At 44.7% G+C, this 26160-nt stretch overlaps 1 protein-coding gene across 1 annotated transcript; it reads right to left on the bottom strand.

Annotated features, from left to right (window-relative positions):
- Positions 1-23554: 23554 nt before the first annotated feature.
- MLNR (motilin receptor) lies at positions 23555-25544 on the bottom strand. Its single transcript, XM_037800658.1, has 2 exons — positions 24665-25544; positions 23555-23880 (listed from the first exon to the last, which is right to left on the bottom strand). The coding sequence occupies exons 1-2, from the start codon at positions 25542-25544 to the stop codon at positions 23555-23557; spliced, it is 1206 nt and encodes a 401-aa protein (XP_037656586.1).
- Positions 25545-26160: the final 616 nt, after the last annotated feature.

Below are 26160 nucleotides of genomic sequence, written 5' to 3' on the forward strand. Positions count from 1 at the left end.
AGCCATTTCTGGTATATTGCATTTCCAGCAGCTTTAGCAAACCAAAACACCTTCTAGGTGTATTAGTGTCATTTTGCTATAAGGAAGAGCCCTCCCTTCTCCCTCATTCATTCCATTCATTCTTTTATATTGCTTTGGACTTATGAATTCCTATTTTCTTCAGTGAATTGTAAGCTATTCTGTATTTATTTTAATGCTAAAATTGCCCCATGTTTGGCCCATGAAAGCCTCTTCATATTGTCTTCTTTATCCTTTTGACATGTTCTCATCATTTGTTGAACACTTCCTTACATTCTGGTGCCACAAGTTGTTCCAGGCCCATCTTGAGCTTTCCCTGCCTCCAGTCCTGGAACCATTTCCCCAAGGAGCCCTGGTTCCTTTTCAAGTCTAGAAACTGAGAAATAGTCCCTAAGTGTGCACATTGCTACTAGTGTGTCATCACTACCCAGCCCTCTGAGTGGATAAGAAAATATATGTATTTGTATGTATGCATATAAATACATACATGTTATATATACAAAGTTTACAGTGATACCTGCCATTCCAGTCCAGCACATCAGGGTTCTTTCTAGCCCTTCCCTTTGTATTTGTAATCTCTTCCCCAACAGCAAGAAACTTGTCTCCCACTATCCTCAATACAGGTTTGTGAGTTTTTTTCCTTTTTTTCCTTCAATTCCCCTGCATGTGATTAATCTCCTAGCATCTTGGTGGCCTCCTGGGCTCCCCAGCCCCTCTGCTGCTGCCTCCACGGGAAGGGAAGGACTGTCAAATGGCTTTTGACTGAATTATTCAAGGAGAGAAGGAGGGAGAGAGGGAGGGAGGGAGGGAGGAAGAAGGAATATGCTTATCACAAATTGTCATGAAGACTAAATGACCCCAAATTGCAGAGAGCCTGGCACAGATAAGGTGCTCAACACCATTCTTTATATTTTAAATTCAGTTTTATTAAGATATATTCACATGCCATATAGTCATCCATAGTGTACAATCAGTTGTTCACAGTGCCATTCATGACAGTCAATTTTTGAACATTTTCCTTACTCCAAAAAAAAAAAAAAAGTAAAGAACACCTAAAACATTTCATCCCCCCATTCCACCCTATTTTTTGTTTAATTTTTGTCCCCATTTTTCTACTCATCTGTCCATACAGTGGATAAAGGGAGTGGGAGCCACAAGATTTTCACAATCACACAGTCACACCGTGTAAGCTACATAGTTAACACAATCATCTTCAAGAATCAAGGCTACTAGGTTGCCGTTCAATAGTTTCAGGTATTTCCTTCTAGCTTTTATAATACACTAAAACCTAAAATGGGATATCTATGTAGCTCATAAGAATACCCTCCAGAATGACCTCTCGACACCAAATAAAAGCTCTCAGCCACTGAGACTTTGTTTCATTTCACTTCCCACTTTTGGTCAAGAAGATTTGCTCAATCCCGTGATGCCGAATCTAGACTCATCCCTGGGAGTCATGTCCTGCATTGCCAGGGAGATTTACACCCCTGGGAGTTATGTCCCACGTAGAGGGGAGGGCAGTGAGTTCACCTGCCTAGTGGACTGAGAGAGAGGGAGAGGCCACATCTGAGAAACAAAGAGGTTCTCTGGGGGAGAATCCTAGGCACAGTCATAAGTAGGCTTAGCCTCTCCTTTGCAGTAACAAGGCTCATAAGGGCAAGCCCCAAGACAGAGGGCTCGGCCTACCAGATTTGCAGTCCTCAATGTTTGTGAGAATATCAGTAATACCCCAGGTGAGGAAGTCTAACATTTCTGCATTTTTTCCCAGTTCCTCAGGGTGACCCTGCAAATATATTTTTATTCTCTACCCAAATTACTTTGGAATGTATCAGGATTTCACATTAACCTGTACAAATCTACCAGATCTCACTTCCTATTCAAAGTTCCATGTAATTATAGTGTTGGAATAAACTGTATAAGTTAAACTATTTAGTGTGCTACAGAAAATATAGATCCTGCACCAAATAAACATCTCTTCCCTTGGTCTCACACAGAAGTTGAAGTTTTAAAACAGTCAGTATCATCCTTTACTCTTTGGCCTGATTTGCCTTAGTCCTAACCAGATCCACTTCATTGATATCTCTAGTTGAAGTCTGAAATCTTTTTCAGCTTTTTTAATAGTTGCTGTATGGGGTAATACTGACATTCATATCTGCCGAGCTGTAGCTCTGAATCTCAGGTGTCACACAGATACCCAAAGTTCCAGAGATGGACCAGGTTATACACAAAGAGCTCAGCATCTCGGAATTTAGAGATAACCATTACAACTCAGGAACAGATGTGACTGCTGTAAGGGCTTACAATCTAGCGACCTTTACAATAAGCCTTCCCTGGATAACCTGTACTCTAAGATTGAATTCTCAGAGTTTACACATTATAGTTAGTCCATATTAGTGACATGTTATAATGTTTGTCTTTTCGTTTCTGGCTTATTTCACTCAAAATGCTGTCCTCAAAATCCATTCACCTAGTTGCATGTCTCACAACTTCATTCCTTCTTGCAGATGCTCAATTTTCTATAATATGCATACCTAGCAGTTCACCATTCTGTTCATCAGTCGATGTACCCTTAGGCCGCCTCCACCCACTGCAAATCGCAAATACTGCTGCCATCGACACCAGTAGCACCATTCATTGTTTCCCCACCCCACCTGTTTGTTTTTCATTCATTTTTTCTCTGTGCTTAGCCTTTTGTTCTAGGTCCTGTTTGTTGGGAGTGTAGTCCTAGCCGTGTGCTTATATGGACAGAATCTTCCCACAACAAAACAAGCTGGAGGTCCCATGGAGTTGACCACAAAGGCGTTTTATCTACAGCTGGGTGCATTGACACTGGCAGTGTTTGGCAGGAACTGAATATCTGCCTCGTAGAGGAAAATGAGCCTCACATTCAATTTCACCCTTATATGGGTCCCTCCGTGACTGGTGCCCGTGTCTCCTGCGTGTAGATCAGAGGGGCTCAGAGGGGCTCTCAGTGGCCAGGGCGCCCTTGCAGATGGGAGTGGCCTTCATTTCAGGCAAAAATGAGAATTCAGAAATTAAGGTTTCCCAGAGTTATCAGAAGGCAATTCCTGGTAGCACTTAAACTCTGAGGAAGGGAAAGAGACACTCGAAACAAAATCCAGATGCCCTTCCTGGAACGTTCACATCGTTACGGAGATCAGTGCTGCCAAAGAGAAATGACTTCTCGGGTTTTTCCATGTATTGCCCCCAAATGGTGTCCTCAGGCAAGTAAACTAGGTGCCACGTTGATTAATGTTCCAAGAAGTAAGAATGTGCAGGGAGCCCGGGGGACCTCGATCCTCCAGTGAGGTGAGAGGATCTGGCGAGGCCACTGTCCAGTGCTCCTCAAAGGCTACTGGCCATGGGCCACCTGGGAGGGGCTGGCCACACAACCCGTGTCCCTGCTCCTTCTGGGTCACCATGTGTGTGGTGCCCTCTGAGCTGTCAGGTAGGCCCACCTGGGATCCAGTGTTCCTGAATCAACATCCCTGAAGAGGTTCTGGAATTAGACGTGTCAGAAGCCAACAGCAGGGACGAAGGGATGAGAGGATGGATAAGACAAGGAAATGGAGGGAACGAGCCCTGGGTGTGCCAGACGCTTTATGTAATGAAAATGGCGGTAGTGGTAATAATAGCATCTTACGTTATTGAGCATTTACTCTGCTCCACTTCTGTTCTAAGTCTTTTACATATAGGCAATCATGTAACCCTCCCAACAATCTTATGAAGTGGGTACTATTATTGGAACCAAGACATAAAATAACTTGCTCAAAAAAAACATTGATTGGAAGGGGATGTCAATGCACATTACTCCACTCAACTGTAACCACTGACTACAGCGGCTTTACTGGTAATTGTAAATGTTGTTTTAGCTTATTTCCATCCCTTTACTTGATGTCTCATGTTAACTGCAATTTACAGGTTGCCCCAGCTAGCTTTTGTGAAGCCCACGCTTGCAAGCTCCCTATTAACTATACCCTAAACATAACTAGTCAATATATGCCAATTATTTCAGTTACGTCACTATCTCCACCTCCCCCTGTTTGAATTCCATAAAAACCTTAAGCTCTTTAGACTCAGGGAGGCAGATTTGAGCTGGGGGGCCCCTGTCTCCAGGCTGGACTACCTTGCATTAAAGCTCTTTCTTTTCTCAAGATTTCAAAGTCATGGCATTGACTTCTGTGCACATCAGGCAGCGAGCACTTGAATCATTTCTCTTTTCTAGATGGAGCAACCAAGCCCCTTGGACAAGCAGCATCGGCACCCCTTGGGAGCTTGTTAGAAACACAGAACCTTGGGAACCACCCAGACTTCTTAAAACAGAATCTGGGCTAAACTGGTGGGCTCCCGGGGTTCTCAAAGTTGCATAAGAGTCACTCTGAGGCTATGTGAAAACACGGCCTCCTGGACCTCACCCCCGGAGATTATGAGTCAGGCGTTTAGCTGTATTTTGACCCTCTGTGGAATCCATTCTACCAATTAACTACTCTTTGGTATCACATCATCTACGTTATTAACTGAAGTTAAAAAGCAAAATTTTCACACTAGGTAACGAGCAGGTGTCAGAGTTTAATCTAAATCAGGGGTTGGTAAACTTTTTCTGTAAAGGCCTAGATAGTAAATATCGTAGGCTTTGTGGGCCTTTGGGGCTCTCTCATAACTACTCAATCCTGCTGCAAAAGTAGCCCTGGACAACATGTAGATGAATGAGTGTGACTGTTTTCCAATAAAACTGTTTCCTGCTGACCCCTCAATTAACTCATGACTGAGGGAACCACCAGTGCTGGCCATTAGATGGAGTTCAGAGTGCACTTGAGGAACAGGGGGTTAAATATTCAGAGAGGAAAAGACTGTAGTAAGTTAGCTAAGGTATGATATGCCTGCTTAACTTTCTTCAGGGTAATTATACCTTTGGGGTTGTTTTGTACATGGCTATAACATCCTAACACTTTATCAGTTTCTGCAAGGTAACCTTTCATCTTACGGAGCTGTAAATTGTCATTGCTTCTATAACTTGTGGGTTATTAATTAAAAAAAGAAAACTGTAACAACAAACTTGCATTCCCCCAAAGTGTCAAATGAGAGTCCCACTCAGCAAGGTCCTACTATTCAAGCAGGCATATTATTTTCTAATAATGGAAATGCATAACAAAAAAGGCAAGTAATCAATCTTTATCCCAGGAAGAATCCACAGGGCCTTAAGCAATGTATAAACATCTGGAAAAACTGTTGTTGGACAAATCTAGAATATCATAAATTGTGGACAGAATCTTTTATCTTTTCTTTCTCTGTTTCCACTTGGTTCTCCAACAATGAAGCTCTCCAGAGTATATGGAAATTGGTAAGTCACTCTGTACTTGTTGGCATGGTGTTCCTCTGATGTTTTGAGCTGGAGCTGTCCCATGTCCCATATCTTAATATAAGAGCTTTGAGGTGCTGCTATGAGAAGATCTCTCTAAGTTACTGAGTAACATGTTTCACCACTGAGTGTTGGTTGAGATTCTAGGTTACTTTGATGAATCTTAAAGCATTTCCCAGGAATTTTTATTAGAATGTCAAGTCTAGTTGCCACATGTATGGTTTCCTCACACCAAAAATCAATAAAATTCAATATTATCCATCGCTTCATTTGTGAATGTTACACTACAGTCAAGCTGCTTGCTGCTGCAAAAACATTAGAAGTTTGCTGTGGATGTTTTTTCCCCAAAGGCACTTGTTAAAGATAACAGCATATATATATATATATTACTGAGATTTTTCACATACCATACAGCTATCCAAAGATCCAAAATGTACAATCAATTGCCCATGGTACCATCATACAGCTGTGCATCCAACACAATTATTTTTTTCAATTTTTAGAACATCTTCATTACTCCAAAAAAGAAATAAATAAAAAAAAAAAAAAAAAAAAAAAGGAAACTCACATCCTCCCATATCCCTAACCACACCACCCCCTCCATTATTGATTCATAGTATTGGTATAGTACATTTGTTACTGTTGATGAAAGAATGTTAAAATACTACTAACTGTAGTACATAGTTTGCAATAGGTATACATTTTTTCCCTATATGCCTCTCTATTATTAACTTCTAGTTATAGTGTCATACATTTGTTCTAGTTCATGAGAGAGATTTCTAATATTTGTAGTTAGTAAGACATTGTGTACCACAAGATTCACTGTTTTATACATTCCCATCTTTTAACCTCCAACTTTCCTTCTGGTGACATGTGTGACTCTGAGTTTCCCCTTTCCACCTCATTCACACACCTTTCAGCACTGTTAGTTATTCTCAAAACATGCTACCATCACCCCTGTCCGTTTGCAAACATTTAAGTTCACCATAGTTAACATTCTGCTCATATTAAGCAACCGCTCCCCATTCTTTAGCCTTGTTCTATATCCTGGTAACTTATATTTCCTATCTATGAGTTTACATATTATAATTAGTTCATTTCAGTGAGACCCTGCAATATTTGCCTTTATGTGTCTGTCTTATTTCACTCAATATAATGCCCTCAAGGTTTCTTCATCAACCCATTTCTTTTAAGATGGTTTTGTTCACACACCATACATTCCGTCCTAAGTAAACAACCATCGGTTCCCTGCAAAGTCATGTATTTATGTATTCAGCACCATCACCACTATCTATATAAGGACATTTCCATTTCTTCCACAAAGATGGAGGAAGAGTCAAAGTAGGCAGAGAGACAAAAGAAAAAGAAAAGAGAAAGAGAGAAAAAACAAACAAACAAAACAACAAAACGATAGACAGAAAGCAACAAAAGGAAAGATAGCATTAATCTAAAATAGAATAAAGAGTCAGACAACATCACCAATGCCAGGAGTCCCGTACCCTTCCATTATTCCCCACCCACCCCCATATGCATTTAGCTTTGATATATTGCCTTTGTTATATTAAAGGAAGCATAATACAATGTTTCTGTTCATCATAGTCTCTAGTTTGCATTGATTATATTTCCCCCGCAATCCCACCTTATTTTTAACACCTTGCAATGTTGACATTCATTTTTTCTACCTCATGTAAAAACATATTTGTATCTTTTATTACAATCGTTGAGCATCCTAGGTTTCCCTGAGTTACACAGTCTCAGTCTTTATCATTCCTCTTGTGTTCTGGTGTCCCACACGGTCCCAGCCTTTGTCTTTCAACCATATTCACAGTCATCTTTGTTCAGTGTACTTACATTGCTGTGCTACTATCTCGCAAAATTGTTTTCCAAACCTCTCACTCCTGTCTTTTCCTTTCTGTCTGCAGTGCTTCCTTTAGTGCTTCCTGTAGAGCAGGTTTCTTGTTCACAAACTCTGTCATTGTCTGTCGGAGAATATTTTGAGCTCTCCCTCATATTTGAAGGACAGTTTTGCCGGATATAGGATTCTTGGTTGGTGGTTTTTCTCTTTCAGTGTCTTAAATATATCACCCCACTTCCTTCTTGCCTCCATGGTTTCTATTGAGAAATCCACACATAGTCTCATCAAGCTTCCCTTGTATGTGATGGATCGCTTTTCTCTTGCTGCTTTCAGGATTCTCTCTTTATCTTTGACGTTTGAAAATCTGATTACTGAATGTCTTGGCGTAGACCTATTCAGATCTATTCTGTTTGGAGTACGCTGTGCTTCTTGGATCTGTAATTTTATGTCTTTCATAAGAGATGGGAAATTTTCATTCATTATTTCCTCTATTATTGCTTCTGCCCCTTTTCCCTTCTCTTCTCCTTCTGGGACACCAAGAACACGTACATTCTTGCTTTTCATTTTGTCTTTAAGTTCCCAGAGATGTTGCTTGTATTTTTCCATTCTTTTCTCTGTCTGTTCTTTTTTGTGTAGGTTTTCAGGTGCCTTGTTCTCCAGTTCCTGGGTGTTTTCTTCTGCTGTTGTATGTTTTCATTGTGTCTTTCATCTCTTGTGTTGTGTCTATTTTTTCCATAGATTCTGCCAGTTGGTTTTTCGAACTCTTAATTTCTACCTTATGTACACCCAGTGTTTTCATTATATGGTTCAGCTCTCTCGTCATATCTTCCCTAATCTTTTTGAATTGACTTATTATTGGTTGTTTCAATTCCTGTATCTCAGTTGAAGTATCAGTTTGTTCCTTTGACTGGGCCATATCTTCATTTTTCTTAGTGTAGGTTGTAGTTTTCTGTTTTCTAGGCATGGTTTTCTTGGTTACCCCATTCAGGTTTTCCCAGACCAGAATGGGCTCAGGTCCCAAAGAAAGAACTATTCAGTATCTGGTTTCCCTGAGGGTGTGTCTTAGAAGATTGGTTCACCCTGTGATGCCTCAAGTCACTGTGATTTTCTGCCCAGCAGGTGGTGCCTGTCAGCCTATAATTCCAGACTGGTATAAGGAGATGTGGCCTATGGCTGTTTTCCCCCAGGCTCTCGGGTCTGGTTCTGAATGGAAGGCAGGTAGTAGAGCTGGGCCCCATCCCTTTCCTCTTAGAGAAGACAGACCCCCTAGGGAGAGGTCATTAGCATTTCAATGGTCTCTCTCTGACTGTACTATCTCCACCTTTGTCTGGGTCAGAGCACTGGGAACTGAAAATGGCTGAGGCTTTCTCTACTGAGCAGAAACAGGGACCGAAAGTCCCCTTCAGAGCTAGTCCATGGTGACCTTCTGGCTCTCCAAGGTCAGTTGTCACCCAAAGCCTCCTCTGTTTGTTGGGGATTTGTACCTCGTAGTGAGCAGTTCACACTTGCTAATTAAAGCCCCAGTTGGAGCTCAGCTGCAGTATATTCACTTGCTAGAAGAGAGCTTCTCTCTAGCACCACAAGGCTTTGCACCTCAGGCTGTGAGGGGAGGGGTCTCCTGGCTTAGATCCTCAGTTTTTACTTACAGATTTTGTGCTGTGATCTTGAGCATTCCTCCCAATTCAGGTTGGTGTATGATGAGTGGACAGTCATGTTTGTACCCCCGCAGTTATTCCAGATTATTTACTAGTTGTTCCTGGTTCTTTATTAGTTGTTCCAGGGGGACTAACTAGCTTCCACTCCTCTCTATGTCACCATCTTAGATCCTCCAACAGCACATTTTTAAGAACAACAAATGAAATAATGAAATAAAAATGTGTCAGTGAACTACAGAGCTCAAATGCTTGTCTAGCTATGAAGCTGTTCCATCCTGCATTTGTGTAATTCTACATATAAACGAATGTTTGCAAGGCTCCACTTACATTTCAAATGCATCTTGCCTGCCTGCCTACTAGGAATGGCACACTTCCTTTGGTTATTACTCCTTTCTTCACTGCTCTGAGAAAGGGCAGATATTACATTGCTTACATGGAAAAGCAATTGTGGCAAATGCTAGATAAAGAACATTCTTCCTCAGTGTTCCCAATGCTAGATACCCTACAAGAAGCCCTGACTTTCCAAGAGGAGTGGAGTGTGTAGATACCTTGAAAATATTCCTGAAAAAGCCCAGTAGCCATGACTTTCATTTGGGAAGGAAGTCTACCCAACACAATGTATACCTGTGATGACACTGCTCTGTGATCAGCTCCCACCATGTATGTATAGAGGATACCACCCATCTTGGTATCTTAAGAACTAACAAGTGTGGCAGTTCCTTAGAAAACAAGATATAGAGTTACCCTTCAATCCAGCAATTTCACTTCTCAGTATATATCCAGAAGATCTGAAAGTGGTGACACAACCAGATATTTGCACACTGATATTCATAGTGGCATTACTCACAATTGCCAAAAGATGGAAACAATCCCAATGTCCTTCAACAGATGAGTGGATAACAAAATGTGGTATATACACACGATGGAATACTATGCGGCAGTAAGAAAGAACGAGGTCGTGAAGCATATGACAATATGGATGAACCTTGAAGACATAATGCTGAGTGAAATAAGCCAGGCACAAAAAGAGAGATATTGTATGTCACCACTAATGTGAACTCTGTGAAAAATGTAAAATAAATGTTTTATATTGTAGCATGTAGGGGACCTAGTGATAGATAGCAACTAGTGGAGGGGGAATGATAATTTAATAAGAACAAATTTTATGGAGGGTAATCTTAATGTTATGGGAATGCTCAGGAACGACTATGGTTTGTTAATTTTGGGGGGGCATGGTAGGAACATGTTGTAAGCAATGTAGTTATTTTAGGTTATTTGTTTTTCTTATTCCTTTGTATTGTTAAAAAAAAAAAAAAAGAACTAACAACTGAAGTGGAAGATAAGAGGTTAGAAACTGAGGACAATCTAAGGATGATAATGCCAGCTCACACTTACAGAGCATTACTGCATGTCAGATCTGCTGGATTGAATTATGTCCTGAAGTTTGGACATATTTTTGGTCTTGGTCTGCATGCTGGTGGGTGTAGACCACTGTAAATAAGATGTCTTCAGGATGCAACTTCAGTTAAGGCGTGATGCAGCTGAATCAGGTTGGGCTTTAATCCAGATGACCAGAGTCCTTTATAGGCAGAGGGAAAGTTGGACAGAGAGAGAAGCCAGGAGAGGCTGCCATGTGCATTATCATGTGACAGAACTGCCAAGGGCTAAGGATCGCCAGCAACCACTACCAGAACGCCACAGTCTTTGGGAAGAAAGCGTCACCTTATTGCCTGAATTTTGGACTTCTCCTAGACTCAAAACCATGAGGAAACAAATTCCCATTGTTTAAGCAAACCCATAAGATATTTGTTTTAGCCACTGGGAAACTAAAACACTGGCCAATGTGCTAAGTACATTGTGCCATTATATAGTATATATTCATTGTAATAATTATATTATTATATATACCATGTTAATACATTATAATAATGCAGTGTACTTAGTTTTAAAGAAATCAGTCTTTCTACCTGCCCAAAATGTGTACTGTCCTCCATGTATATATATGTATACTGTTCCAGTTTGCTAATGCTGCCGGAATGCAAAACACCAGAAATGGATTGGCTTTTATAAAAGGGGACTTATTTGGTTACACAGTTACAGTCTTAAGGCCATAAGTTTCCAAGGTAACACATTAACAATTGGGTACCTTCACTGGAGGATGGCCAATGGTGTCTGGAAAACCTCTGTTAGCTGGGAAGGCACGTGGCTGGCGTCTGCTTGCTCCCAAGTTGTGTTTCAAAATGGCGTTCTCCAAAATGTCTGCATCAGCTTCCAACGGGCGTCTTCAAAATGTTTGTCTCAGCTACAGCTACTCTCTCAGTTCCTGTGCATTCTTCAAAGCATACCTCTTGCCTGTAGCAAGCTCACTCCTTCTGTCTCAGCTTATATAGTGCTCTAGTAAATGAATCAAGGTCCATACTGAATGAACAGGGCCACACCTCCATGGAAATTATCCAATCAGAGTCATCACCTGTAGTTGGGTGGGGAGCATCTCCATGGAAACAACCCAATCCATAGGTTCCAACCTGATCAACACTAATATGTCTGCCCCTAAATGACTGCATCAAAGAACATGGCATTTTGGGGACATGACACATCCAAACTGGCACACTTACTAATACTAGAAAATCATTAGCTGTTTATCTGAAATTCATATTTAACTGGGTATGCTGTGTTGTATCTGACAACCCTACCTCATTCTCCTTGTGTTCACTCTGGTATTTAACCTCAGGACTCCCAGTCTCCTTGGAACCCTCTCCCTTTGGGTGGTATCATGTACACTTGTCTTCTTTTATTTTTCTACTCCTGCTGCTGCTTCCATGACTTCTGTATCCACCACTGGGATCATTAGAGTATATCTGGAAGCCCCTTCTTTTACATCTGTACACTTTATCCTTGGTGAGGTCCTCTCTTCCAGTCACTCCAATCAGTGGTTCCCAAAGTGGGGTCCCCAGACCACCATCGGCATCACCTGGGAACTAGATGTAAACACAAATTCTCCTGCCTCAACTCAGACCCTACAGAATCAGAATTTCTAGGGTGAGACCCAAGAATCTGTTTTATGAAGCTCTCCATGTGTCTCTGATGCAAGCTAAACTTTGAGGATCAGTGGTTAGTTCTGTGCTGTTGACTCCTGTGATGGTTGGGTTCATGTGTCACCTTGGCCAGGTGATGGTGCCCAGTTGTCTGATCAAGCAAGCACTGGCCTGACCAGTACTACAGGGACATTTTGTGGCTGGTTTATTAAATCATCAGTCAACTGATTGCATCTGTGGCTGATTACATCTATGATCAAACAAGGGAGTGTCTTCTGCATTGAGAGAATCCGATCAGTTGGATTTAATCCAGTTGGCGAAGACTTTTAAGAGACAAGAGAGAGCTTTGACTTTTCTTCAGCCAGCCAGCCTTTCCTGGGGAATTCATCGAAGATCTTCATTGGAGTTGCCAGTTTGCTGCCTGCCCTATGGAATTTGGACTCCTATGTCATGCCCTATGGAACTTGGACTTACATATCCCCACAGTTGCATGAGACACTCTTATAAAATCTCATATTTACTGATATCTCCTGTTCTGTTTCCCTAGAGAACCCTGACTAATACAAGTTGGCTAAGGTGAATTACATTAATTGATTTTTAAATGTTCAACCAACTTTGCATTCCTGGGATGAACCACACTTGGTCATGATGTATCTTTTTTATGCAATGTTGGATACAATCTGCTAAAATTTTGTTTAGGATTTTTGCATCCATATTCATGTGAGATATTGATCTGGAATTTTTTTCTTATAATATGCTTGTTTTCATCATTAGGGCAATGCTAGTCTCATGAAATGAGGTGGGAAGTAGTCCCTCTTCTTCAATTTTCTAGAAAATTTGCATAGATTTTGTGTCATTTCTTCCTTAAATGTTTGGTAGGATTCACCAGTGAAGCCATCTAGAACTATTTTCTTTGGGGAAAGATTTTTTAACTACAAAAAACTGCTTATGCCATCGAGCTTGGCTTTCTTTTGTTTTCTTCCTCATCCCATCCTAGGAGTCAGGCCACCACATCTAGTCTTGAGTCCAATTAATCCACTATGGTCTTTTTAAAATTCAGTTGATTTTATAGTGTACCTTTTGATTCCCTTCTTCTTTCCTTTTCTCTATATTGTTAAGTTATTTTCTTAATAGTTTGAAATTGGGGACTACAAGTAACATCTTAAACTTACAACAACATGTCTGAATAATACCAACTTAATTTCTGTGGTGTACAAGAGCTCCATTTGTATTTGTATATTCCCGTACTTTCTTATAAAGTATTATCTAAAAGCACATCTTTATACATTGTGTTCCATTAACATTGATTTACTTATTGTTACACATTTGACTTTAAAATATATGGAAAAAAAGACAGTCACAAAACCAAAATTACAATAATGCCAGAACTGCCCAGGTATAATGTAGAGGCAGGGATCCAAGGCTTAGAGAGTCTGGAATGTTAGAGTGGATTTATCATGGAAGACCTGCTCACACAGACAGGAATGTCCAGAAGACACATCTTTTACCAGGACTGTGAGGAATAAATTTGTGAGACTAGCTCCATCATCCCTGAAGAGCTCTGTAGTTGCCCTTCTCTGTAGGTCAGATATTACTGTAGGAACTGCTGTCATTGAGCTGGAATCCTTAAACACAGAGGGGATACTCTGATCCCGAGTTGGAAAAAGCCACATGGCAGCAGTTAATCGCTAAAGATGAGGTGGTTATAGCTACCATGATGGACAGCAGACTCAAAGCAGCAAAATAACCTGACTTGCAGAGACTTATGCCATTGGCCAGTAGATCATGGGGTACCTAGCAGTAAAATAGATGGGCAGACTACTAAATTCTTGTTACTAAATTAATTCAGTCCACTAAATTCTCCATAAGCAGAATAATTTTAGTTCAAGTGAACAAAAGTCTAACTTGAATTACAAAAACAGAGAGTCATGGCCCCTGAATCAATTCCCAGACTTGAGACAGTTTACAGATCCAGAGCTCCTTGTGAATGAAGGGAAGGCTGGTTACCCTTGGAGAAGGACTCTGTTACACTGCCAAAAATTTATACTTTTAATCTTCCTCCCACTCTTCCCCAGGGAGAGCTACAGCCTTTTACCAGGGAAACCGTGCATTGGGGAAAAGGCAATGATCAGATATCTTGGGGATTATTAGACACTGGTTCAGAAATGACATTAATTCCAGGAGACCCAAAACATCACTCTGGTCCACCAGTCAGAGGAGGGGCTTATGGAGGTCAGGTGATTGATGAAGTTTTAGCTCAGGTCCATTTCACTGTAGGTCAGTGGGTTCCCAGACCCATTATGTGGTTATTTTCCCAGTTCTGGAATGCATAATTGGAACAGACATACTCAGCAACTGGCAGAATCCTCACATTGGTTCCCTGACTTGTGAAGTGAGGGCTATTATGGTGGGAAAGGCCAAGTGGAAGCCACTAGAACTGCCCCTGCCTAGCAAAATAGTAAACCAGAAGCAATACTGGATTCCTGGAGGGATTGCAGATTAATGCCACTCTTAAGGACTTGAAGGAGACAGGTGGGGCGGGGATGATTTCCACACATCCCCATTCAACTCTATTTGGTCTGTGCAGAAAACAGATGGGTCATGGAGGATGACAGTGGATTATCATAAATTTCACCAGGTGGTGACTCCAATTGCAGCTGCTGTTCCAGATGTGGTATCACTGCTTGAGTAAATCATCACATCCCCTGGTACCTGGTATGCAGCTATTGATTGGGCAAATGCCTTTTTCTCAATAGCTGTTAGTAAGGACCACCAGAAACAGTTTGCATTCAACTGGCAAGGCCAGCAGTATACATTCACTGTGTTACCTCAGGGGTATATCAACTCTCCAGCTCTATGTTATAATATTGTCCACAGAGATCTTGATAATTTCTCCCTCCCACAAAACATCACACTGGTCCATTATATTGATGATACCATGTCGATTGGACCTAGTGAGCAAGAAGTAGCAACTACTCTAGACTTATTGGTAAGGCATTTGTGTGTTAGAGGATGGGAGATAAATCCAACAAAAATACAGAGGGCTTCCACCTCAGTAAAATTTCTAGGTGCCCAGTGGTGTGGAGCATGTTGAGATATCCCTTCTAAGGTGATGGATAAGCTGTTGCATCTGGCCCCTCCTACAATCAAAAAAGAGGCACAACGCTAGTTGGCCTCCTTGGATTTTGGAGACAACATATTCCTCATTTGGGTGTGCTACTCTGGCCAATTGAGTGACCAGAAAAGCTTCTAGTTTTGAGTGGGAACTGGGACAAAATGAGGCAGGTCCAGGCTGCTGTGCAAGCTGCTCTGCCACTTGGAACATATGATCCAGCAGATCCATTGATGCTAGATGTGTCCATGGCAAATAGAGATGCTGTTTGGAGACTTTGGCAGGCTCCTATAAGAGAATCACAATGCAGGCCCTTAGGATTTTGAAGTAAAGCCTTACCATCCTATGCAGATAACTACTCTCCTTTTGAGAAACAGCTTTGTCCTGCTATTGGGCCTTAAGAGACAGAACATTTGATCATGGGCCACCAAGTTACCATGAGACCTGGGTTGCCTATCATGAGCTGGGTGCTGTCCAATCCACCAAGCCATAAAGTTGGGTGTGCACTGCAGTACTCCATCATAAAATGGAAATGGTATATATGAGATTGGGCTTAAGCATGTCCTGAAGGCACACATCAGTCATATGAGGAAGTGGCCCAAATGCCCATGGCTCCCACTCCTGCTACATTACCTTCTCTTTCCCAGCCCACAGCTATGGCCTGTTGGGGAGTTCCTTACAATCAGTTGACTGAGGAAGAAAACACTCAAGGCCTGGTTTACAGATGGTTCTGCACGATATGCAGGCACCACCCGAAAGTGGACAGCTGCAGCACTGCAGCCCTTTTCTTGGATGTCCCTGAAAGACAGTGGTGAGGGGAAATCCTCCCAGTGGAATTTCCCCTGGTAGAAGTTCCCTGGTAGAACTTCAAGTCATGCACCTGGTTGTTCATTTTGTTTGGAAGGAGAACTGGCCAGAGGTGCATTTGTATACTGATTCATGGGCTGCTAAGGTTTGGCTGGAGGTCAGCGACTCTGAAGGAACATGATTGGAAAATTGGAAACAAAGAGGTCTGGGGAAGAGGTATGTGGATAGACCTTTCTGAGTGGGCAAAAAACATGAAGATATTTATGTCCGTGTGAATGCTCACCAGAGGGTAACTTCAGCAGAGGAAGATTTTAATACTCAAGTGGATAAGATGACCTATTCTGTGGATACCAGTCAGCCTCTTTCCCCAGCTACTCCTGTCATTGCCTAGTGGGCTCATGAACAAAGTGGTCATGGTGGTAGGGATGGAGGTTATGCATGGGCTCAGCAACATGGACTTCCCCTCACCAAGGCTGACCTGGCCACAACCACTGATTAGTGTCCAATCTTCCAGCAGCAGAGACCCATACTCAGTCCCTGATATGGCACCATTCCCCGAGGTGATCAGCCTGCTACCTGGTAGAAGGTTGATTACATTGGACCACTTCCATCATGTAAGGGGCCACAACTTGTTCTAACTGGAGTAGATGCATAATCCAGATATGGGTTTCCTTCCCTACATGCAATGCTTCTGCCAAAACTACTATCCATGGACTTACAGAATGCCTTATCCGCTGTCATGGTATTCCACACAGCATTGCTTCTGATTAGGAACCCATTTCACAGCTAATGAAATGAGGAAATGGGAAAATCCTCATGGAATTCTCTGGTTTTCCCATGTTCCCCATCATACAGAGGCAGCTGTGTTGACAGAACCACAGAATGGCCTGTTGAAGACTTGGTTATGGTGCCAACTAGGCACCCTTAGTGATCCACCAGAAAAATTTTACTTCCTGTCCCTGCAACCTTAAGCTCTGCTGGTCTACAGGTCTTAGTTCCAAAAGGAGGAGTGCTCCCACCAGAAGACACAACAATAATTCCATTGAACTGGAAGTTAAGACTGCCACCTGGCCACTTTGGACTCCTCATGCCTCTGAATCAACAGGCAGGGATAGGGATTACTGTAGTGGCTAGGGTGATCCTGACTATCCAGGGGAAATAGCACTGCAACCATACAATGGAGGTAAATAAGAGTTTTCCTGGAATACATGAGATCTCCTAGGGCATCTCTTAGTGTTACCAAGCCCTGTGATTAAAGTCATGGAAAACTGCAACAACCCAATCCAGGCAGGACTACTAATGGTGAAGAAACTTTAGGAATGAAGGTTTGGGTCACCTCACCAGGGAAAGAACCACAGCCAGCTGAAGTGCTTGCTGAGGGTAAAGGGAACATGGAATGTGTAGCAGAAGAAGGTAGGGATAAGTATGAACTATGACCACATGACCAGTTACAGGAACGGGGACTGTGATGGTATGAATATTTCCTCCTTGTTTTATTTGAGTATGTTTGTATTTGTACATAAAGGAAATATCTTTGTTTTCTTCTCTATCTTTTCACTTTATCATATGACATAAGTTGTATTGTTCATTTCATAGTATTTAGGTTAAAGGAAATCAAGTTTAAGAGTGAATGTTACCCAAGGACTTGCACCCTATTCTGGAGAGATTTAGTGCATTTCCAGTCAAATGCAGGATGGCTGAGTATTGTTAGGTGAAACATATGTCTGTTACTGTGTTCTATTAAGAGATTAAGTATGGTTTAAGGTGATGTGTATAGATTCCAAGTTAACAAGGGGTGAACGGTGATGGTTGGGTTCATGTGTCAACTTGGTCAGGTGATGGTGCCCAGTTGTCTGGTCAAGCAAACACTGGTCTAATCATTACTGCAAGGACATTTGTGGCTGGTTAATAAACCAGAAGCCCGGTTTATTAAATCATAAGTCAGCTGATTGCATCTATGGCTGATTACATCTACAATCAACTAAGGGAATGTCTTCCACAATGAGAGAATCCAATCAGTTGGATTTAATTCAATTGGTGAAGACTTTTAAGAGACAAGAGAGAAATTTCATTTCTTCTTCAGCCAGCCAGCATCTCCTGGGGAGTTCATCGAAGACCTTCATTGGAGTTGCCAGCTTGCAGCCTGCCCTACAGAATTTGGACTTGTGCACCCTGCCCTATCGAATTTGGACTCATGCATCCCCACAGTTGTATGAGACACTTTTATAAAATCTCCTTTTACAGATATCTCCTGTTGGTTCTGTTTCCCTAGCGAACCCTGACTAATACAACTCTCAATTTTTTGTTTCTATCCTGACTTCATATCCAAAATCCTCTCTTGAATTTCAAACTGGAGTGTTCTGTGGAATGTTAAAATGTGGGGGGAAAATGGTTCTGTGGTCAAAAGAGATTTATATAGTATTGCAGCATTTCTTAAAACGATTTGACTATTGACATCTATTTTCAGGAGACTGTAGAAAAAAACAGAACATTTCCAGCTGAGTGGCTTCATTGGAAACAAAATAATCAAAATGGAATCCATTACCTTCTCTTCTAAATCACGTCTACCTCTGACAGTCTGTTTCTTTCAAATAGCACCATCCTTCTCCTAGTTACCTGGGCTTAAACTATTGAAGTCATGACTTCTTCCTCTTCTGTGGCTGCCTCCAAATTTTAGGGGTTCAGTCACTGGAGTGCTGAAGGGGAGACCCAAGGTAACTCTTGTGGATCAAGCGAGGTCTTGTGCTCTGTCAAAGTCAAGGCTTTGGAGGTGGCCCCCTGCTGGGGCTTGGAAACAAGTCCATCCACCCCAAAGGCAATTTGAGTTGGTCTCACCAGGCAGAAGTCCAGGATGGCAGGTAGATAACGCCAGGGCTACTAACAATTGGCCTCAAGTGACATGGAGTCAAGCTTCCAAGCGGACCATGAAAAACAAAGTAGGACCTCTCCTGGAGGAATGGAGGAGCAAGGCAAAGAACTGAACCAGGTGTTGAGGTAAAAGGAAAATTAAACATGTTTTGGAGACCAGGAGAAGTGATGGAGGCCTGGGTGCAGCTGGTCTGTCGGCCACATTTTCAGTAGATCTACAGCAGTGGTTGTCAAAGTGGGGTCCTCAGCCCAGCAGCGGAGCATGATGGAAGTGAAAATTTTTGCGCCTCACCCCTGACCTACAGAAGCAGACAGACCCTCTGAGGGTGGGGCCCAGTGATCTCCAAGTGATTCGGATGCACGCTGAAGTTTGAGAAGTCTGATCGAGAGAGATCGAGTGGAAATAAAAAGTGTGAGGGAAGGGAGCTGATAGTCACTATAAAAACAAAGTGAGGAGTTATTGTGGGAGTGAGACAGGAGCAAAGAAAGATCTGGTTTACCTCTCTTTTGGGTTGCAGTTATCAACAGGCTTCACTGTGACTGTAGCACTGCAAACGCGCGTTACAACTTTGAGACCTGTGTGCATTTTTTTTTTTTTAATCTTGTTATATCCCTGCATCACAGAGGTGGAAATCTTAGAACAGTTCAAGATGCACACTCTCACTTCAAAGCTGAGAAAGGAGAGCTAAAGAAGATGTAAAACACTGGCTCTTTCCATCTTGGCTCTCTCAGCTGGGGAGAAGCAGAGGTGGTGCCGATAAAGTAAGATAATGTGGCCTGTGCCAGGGCAGGGACTCATGGACAGGGATCAGGAGCTGCTCTGAGGTCAAGTCACTGCTGGGGATCTCAGGACGTGCCATCCCAAACCTGGTAATGGTTGCTTCTCCCCCATCGCCACTCTGCCCCAGAAAGCCCTGTTACCAATGAGGAGGAAACAGACACCCACGACGGAAGGTGCTCAGTGCTGTGAAAACGATGCACCGCGGGCACCCCTGACCACTGAAATCTCCTGGGGTAGCTGACACACTTTGGCCCTCAATACCCAGATGTCACCGTTCTTTAAAAAGAATGAGTTGTTTTCCTAAGGAGGCGGTGAGGAGAGTCCGTTTCTCTCACCTGCTTGATAAGGAGGGGACGCTTCTGTGCTCCCAGGGAGAAAAGGCTAATTGCAAAGACTGCTCAGAGCTGACTGGGGTCAATGTCATATGTACAGATTGCAATCTTTAAAAGTTGGCTCACAATTACAAATTGTATCATGTCTGTGTTTAAGCAAAGCCTTTGTACAGTTCCACTCTGAATTCAAACACTAGACCTGGGCAGCCACTGATACTTGTATAGAAAAAGCTTCCACATGCGGGTCAATGTTATTATTAAATGTCATTATTACGTGATTAAAGATGGTCAGGATGTGTTCAAACTTTTCCACACCATTAATACATTGCTCTTTGTCAACTTGAGAACTTCGAATGGGGAACTCTTGGTTCCTAGGAGGTGTGAGGCAATGGCTTCTTGGAACATTTCCTTAAGCAGTAGAAATATGTCCCATAGAAAAGAGGACAAACATTCTTGTTGGGATAACACTAACCTGATGGTCTGCAGTTCCTGCTGATGTATGTGCTTTTATTACGCTGTCCACTGACTCTATAGGTCATCTGGATGACACAGTCACACATTTTAAACAAAAAATGCCATTAAAGAGTCGATCAATTTTGACATCCTGAACGGACTAATTTTTCAAGTGTATTTGCTGCTGTTTGGTTAAATATTTGCCAAGTGAATGAATGAACTACAAACTCTCTCCCAAGGTTGGAGCCTCACCTAATAAAGAGAGTTTGGCTTGTAGAAGGGGTGGGTGAGCTCAGAGAGAACCTTGCTGGGATGACGGCACCCGTTTTTACCCGGGTGGAGGCAGTTGTCCCCGGCACAGCCTCTGTGATGCCCTCCCCAGGGGAGGGAGGCCCAGGACTGTGACCCCCGACTCCACCACCCCAGGTCTTCCCAGGACCCCCACTTTTTTTATTCTTATTTTTATGGTGACATATGTGCAACATTAAATTTGCCTTTTAACCATTTTTAAGCATATAATTCAATGCCATCGATTACATGCACAATGTTGTGCTATCACCTGCAGCCATTAATGAAAATTCATCACCCCAAACAGAAAGTCTGCACCCATTAAGCAATAATTCCCCATACCCTGCTCCCATCCTCCAACCCTGGTAACCTGCAGTCTTCTTTTGGTCTCTATAAATTTGCATATTCTAGTTAATTTAAAGTGAGATTACATGTTATTTGTTCTTTTGGGTCTGGCTCATTTCACTCAACATGATGTCTTCAAGGTTCATCCATGTTGCTGTATGTATCAGAATTTCATTCCTTTTCACAGCTGAATAATATTCCATTGTATGTATATACCACATTTTGTTTATCCATTCATCTATTGGTGGACACTTGGGTTGCTCCTACCTTGTGGCAATTGTGAACAATGCTGCTATGAACATTGGTGTGCAAATACCTGTTTGAGTCCCTGCTTTCAATTCTTTGGGGGATTTATCTAAAAATGTGCATGTATTTATAGCCAGTTCAGGGTTGCAAAAGGCCACATCTTTGGGGGTGGGTACACCTCAGAACAGTTATCTCCAACTTTTTTGGACCACGACTCCCTGGGAGAATACATTTTATTTTGTGAGCCAGGAAGGACAGAAACAAATGTATCATTGAAACACAAGTTCCACAACACAATGTCTAAAATAGTATACTATTTCAATAAGGTTCTCAAGCAAGACCTTCCACAGGGCAGAGGCCACCTCTGATGGCTCCAGAGAGGACCACCCATGAGTAGAAAGACCATGTGGTCCCTCATCCCTACTCAGTGCAACCAAGCAGAGGGCTTTCAGTGGCATGAGGCTGGCATGTCCACTGTGAGAATCCCTATGTCAGTGGTCCCCGGATGGTGTCCACAAGTGGTTGGTACCATGTTTAAATAAGTCAAGGAAAAGCTGAGTGAAACAATGCTTCTTGACTGAACTTCCCAGTGCCTCTGATGTCTCAGTGTGTGCTGTGACTCTCGGGGAGCAGGGGGCACAGTAGGTAGTGTTTTCTTACCACACTTGACCCCACAACATTTTCTCCCCCACACTACCCCTGAAAATCGGCAAAATAGAGTTTAGGGAGTGCTGCTCCAAGTGAGTAGGATCTTTCCTCCACTAGTGGGAGAAACAAAATGGTAGATGGGAGACTTGTTGGTTCCTACACAGGCTGAGGACAGAACCAGGGAATGAGGATGCTTGAAGGGGGCTGAGATGAGTCACCTGTGTTTGAATTTATATTTGAAAAAGCATGGTGGGCAGACCCTATAAAATACCATTTATAGTTTTGTCTGTTCAAAAGAGACCATGATGGTCTGGGATGTGAAGTAATTTGGAAACTTCATGAGGCTCAAACTGTGAGCTTTGAAGCAAAGAGGCCAAATGAGGAGGCCAGTAAACTAAGCTGACTCTCCAGCTTCCAAATCTCACTGTGCCTCAGCTTCTGTTTGTCATTGTAAATGTGGGAACATCCATAAAGTTATATTTCGTAGACTTGTATGCTTTATTGGTGTTTGTGGGTTTGAAGTTTCCGGAAGATCTCAGGACAAATTCCTCAAAAAATATGAAGAATCTACTGTAATTTAGATATGAACTTCAACACCCTGAAAACCAGGGACCCCCTGTGCAACTGTGCAAATTGTTCCCTGCCCACCATTCACCAACTATGGCACAAAGAAGTCCTTTGGGATTGGAGATGTGCGAGACACCAGCAGCCTTCTGAGAAAACATTTGTTTTCAAACTGTCAGAAAACAAAACAAAATTAGAGTCGTTGGCCAGTATGTTCCACATTCTTTTTCAGGAGCATCTTGCTTGGGAGTGTGTAAGGCTCTATATCGGAGCCATTGGTTCCTATTTGCACGGCCTCAGAAAAATCTGAGACTCAGATTCATCGCTAGTAAACCAGAAATGAGGATAAAACATACCGACCCACGGAGCTGAAGCAAGATAAGGTGTATCACAGGTCTTTACAAATATCAGTTGGGAAGGGAGTTCGTGGCCAACTCCTGCCGGAGCTCCGTGCCCTTAGGGTTCAGCGTGCAGGTTTGCTATGTCCTGGCCAAGGGCATTGGGAGAACCTCACGGAGCAGTCTCAGGAAGAAGTAGGTTGCAACACATTCATTTGTGCCTAGTAGTTCTGAAAGAGGGGTACTGTGCCTAATCTCTATCATTGCCTCCGAGCCCTGAGAAAGGTAGGGCCCCTAAACAGTGGTGCCTACCCAGAATTCCCTTCACTTCTAAAAGTTTCTGGTGTCACATATAGACATTAAACAATTTATTGAATGAAAACTCTCCTTGGCATGGGTTCTTTGTATATACAGTCTTATGTTTCTATCCAAAACATGAAACCAAAATACACCTCTGACCTCAGAGACAAAAACTGGTATGGCTGCATCTCTGTAGCATTTAACAACTGTCAAATGAGCAAACACCGCATATTTCCAAAGACATGGAAACCTTCCCCAGGGCACATTTTGTGTGATTTGTCACAGTCATCATGCTAAAATGAACGTTCCTTAGGAGATATGTGCAAGGGGAAACACGAAGATGGGTACAGTTGTATTTCATACCTTGGTGGGAAAAAAAAAGGCTGATAACTTCTTAACCAACCACTTTTTCCACTTTTGTTAACAGTATCAATAACCACCACCACCACCCCACCCCCCCGCCGCCACTTCAGTCTCTATTTCTTTACAGACCTGTTTTCTCTGAAGTCCCAGAACCGTGGGACGCGGCGACTTGCCCGGCGGAGCTGCTTTATGCTGCCGTCTTCATGTTAGCGGGGGTCTCCGTGCAGCCAGCTGTGTCTCCCCCAGTGGCTCCCCCAGGGTCCCTGCTTCTGCAGAGACCTCTTTGACCGGGCTGTCTGGAAAGCAGCAGTTTGCAGGCCGCTGCTCTATACCTCTTTGAAATGAGGTTGTAGAGGATTGGGTTGATGGATGCGCTCAGATAGAAAAGTTGCAAAGCAACGATGTTAAAGTACTGGGAGAAATACATCATCCGGGAGTCTTCTGTATTTATGTAAATGATCCTGCCAACGTGGAATGGCAACCAGCAGACTATAAAGGCCAGAACGACCACCACTGCAAAGAAGACACAGGCACCAGAATTAGCAAAAGCTTCGGAAAACAAATCAGCGTTCCCGGGAAAGCATCTGAAGGAATGAATCAGAAACTCATTCCTAAGAGACAGGACTTAACCCAGCCCAATCCCCACCCCAGGAAAACCATTACGCTGCAGACTGCATCAGAATTTGCTTTAAAACAACATCTTAGTCCCAAAGACCTCTTATCAAGGCTGGACATAAACCAGCAGGAGCGAGTTCTACTAATGAGCTTTCTGGCAGGCGTCCTTCCACAAACCCACTTCAGAGATACGCGCTGTTCTCCGTTGAAAAGAATTCTGCAACAGGTCTGCACAATTTTCTTTGTGATAAGGGCATGGTTCGCTTTAGCCTTCAGGATAATTTAACATTAAAGAAAAAAAAAATTAGTTTAATGGAATCTGCCCTGTCTTCTCAAGGGTTCTGGGAGCTGTCCACACCCGCGGCATCTAACAGAGACGCGCGCTTGGATTAAAAGCGTCCAGTTACCCAGCCCGGGGCAGCCCGGCTCACAGGTCACAGCGGCTTTGCACAAAGATCGCTGTTTCCCGGACCCGGGTGGCCCATCCCTCAGGAGGCGCGCTGGGGCCACCCCAGAGCCCCGGGGGAAGGAGGACGGGACAGGAGATGGCTTTCTCTGGAGATGGGAAGTAGGGATAGGTGGAGGCTGCCGTAGAAACGGGAAAGGAAGAGGAACTGGAGCGGAGCCGAGGAAGGGGACGCAGAGCCCGGAGCGTGCCTGGGACGGCGGTGGCGCCACTTACGCAGGACGCGGACCGTCTGCCGGTGACCCCGCTCCCGCGCCGAGGCGGCCGGGCCCCGCAGCGGCCCCCGGCTGGTCCAGAGCTGGCGCCCGATGAGCCCGTAGAGGACGCTGAGGCACAGGAAGGGCAGGAAGAAGTAGGCGGTGGTGACCCACAGCATGACGCGCAGCGCGCCCAGCTGCGCCCGGCTCGGCCGGCACTCGCGGCTGAAGAGCGCGGCGGCCTCCGCTGCCTCGGGCCCCGACGGCGGGGTCAGGGACTGCGCCCGCGAGGTAGGGGGTGAAGGGGCCGCCCCTGCGGTGCCGTTCGGGGTCGGGGCCGCGGAAGGGGCGGGGTCCTGCTCGACGCCCACCAGGAAGAAGAAGGGCGCCGCGGAGAGCAGCGCCACGGCCCAGAGCGCGGCGATGAGCGCCCGGACGCGGCGGCGGGTGGCGAGGACGCGGGCCCGCAGCGGGCGGCAGACGGCCAGGTAGCGCTCGACGCTGAGCGCCGTCACGTGCAGCAGCGTGGCGTAGGTGCCGCCCTCGCCCAGGCACAGCGACAGGCGGCACAGCAGCGGCCCGAAGATCCAGGGGCGCGAGCGCCAGAGGCGGTACAGGTCGAAGGGGAGGCCGAGCAGGATGAGCAGGTCGGACACGGCCATGCTGCCCAGGTACAGGTTGGTGGTGGAGCGCAGGTCGCGGCGGCGGCCGACCAGCAGCACGGTCACCACGTTGCCGCTCACCCCGACGGCGAAGAGCCCCAGGCACACGGCCGTCACCGGCACCAGCGCGCCCAGCGGGAAGGGCGAGCAGCGGCGCTCGTCGCACGGCGGCAGCGCGGGCCACGGCGGCTCCCGCGCGCCTTCGGGGCCGTGGCTGCGGTTCCAGGGGCTGCCCATGGGCGCACCGGCCGCGCGTCCTCCCCGCCCGGTGGCTTCCTCCCCGCCCCGAGCCCCGGCCGCACTGCCCGGCCCTGCGGCGTCCGGGCGCGGGGAAGGCAGCTCTGCACCGTGTTGGTGGGGTGGGGGCACGGGGCCGCGCGCAGTCTCCGCCCTCCGCCACTGCCCGCCCCCGGCCCGGCCCCGCTCCCGCGCCCTCCAGCAGGCGACGTGGAGGCCACGGTGCGTCCCTCCCCGCGGGCGGGTGCTTGGGGGACCTGGCGGCCGCGTCCGGCCCGGGAAGCGACTACCAAGCCCGGGTGGGGTGGGCTTCCCGACCCCACCGATTGCGGGCTGGGGCCGCGGCCCGGGAAGGCTGGGGGACGCTCGCCCAGAATATCAAAAGGAAAGGAGGGGAGTCTGCAAAGAATCCAGGGGCCCCTCGGGTTCCAGTCCCGGCGCGCCCTCACGCGCGTGAGGGGCGGAGATGCTGGGCCAGTCCAGGCTGCTCAGAGTTGAACCTAAAGATTTCACCCCCCCGCCCCTTGCAACTCTGACATCTACTCTCATAACCACGTTTGCCCATGTTGAAGAACCTCGCTTAAATATTTACCTGGGCATTTGAGTACTTTCATAG

The sequence above is a fragment of the Choloepus didactylus genome, chromosome 12 (genome assembly GCF_015220235.1).
Source record: "Choloepus didactylus isolate mChoDid1 chromosome 12, mChoDid1.pri, whole genome shotgun sequence".
Lineage (NCBI taxonomy): Eukaryota > Metazoa > Chordata > Mammalia > Pilosa > Megalonychidae > Choloepus > Choloepus didactylus.

Excerpts from the sequence above, each read along its gene's own strand:
- MLNR (XM_037800658.1), bottom strand. The coding sequence starts at position 25,544 with ATGGGCAGCCCCTGGAACCGCAGCCACGGCCCCGAAGGCGCGCGGGAG. Across the intron at positions 23,881-24,664 it reads GCAGACGGTCCGCGTCCTGC|TGGTGGTCGTTCTGGCCTTT; the intron begins GTAAGTGGCGCC and ends TCTTCTTTGCAG.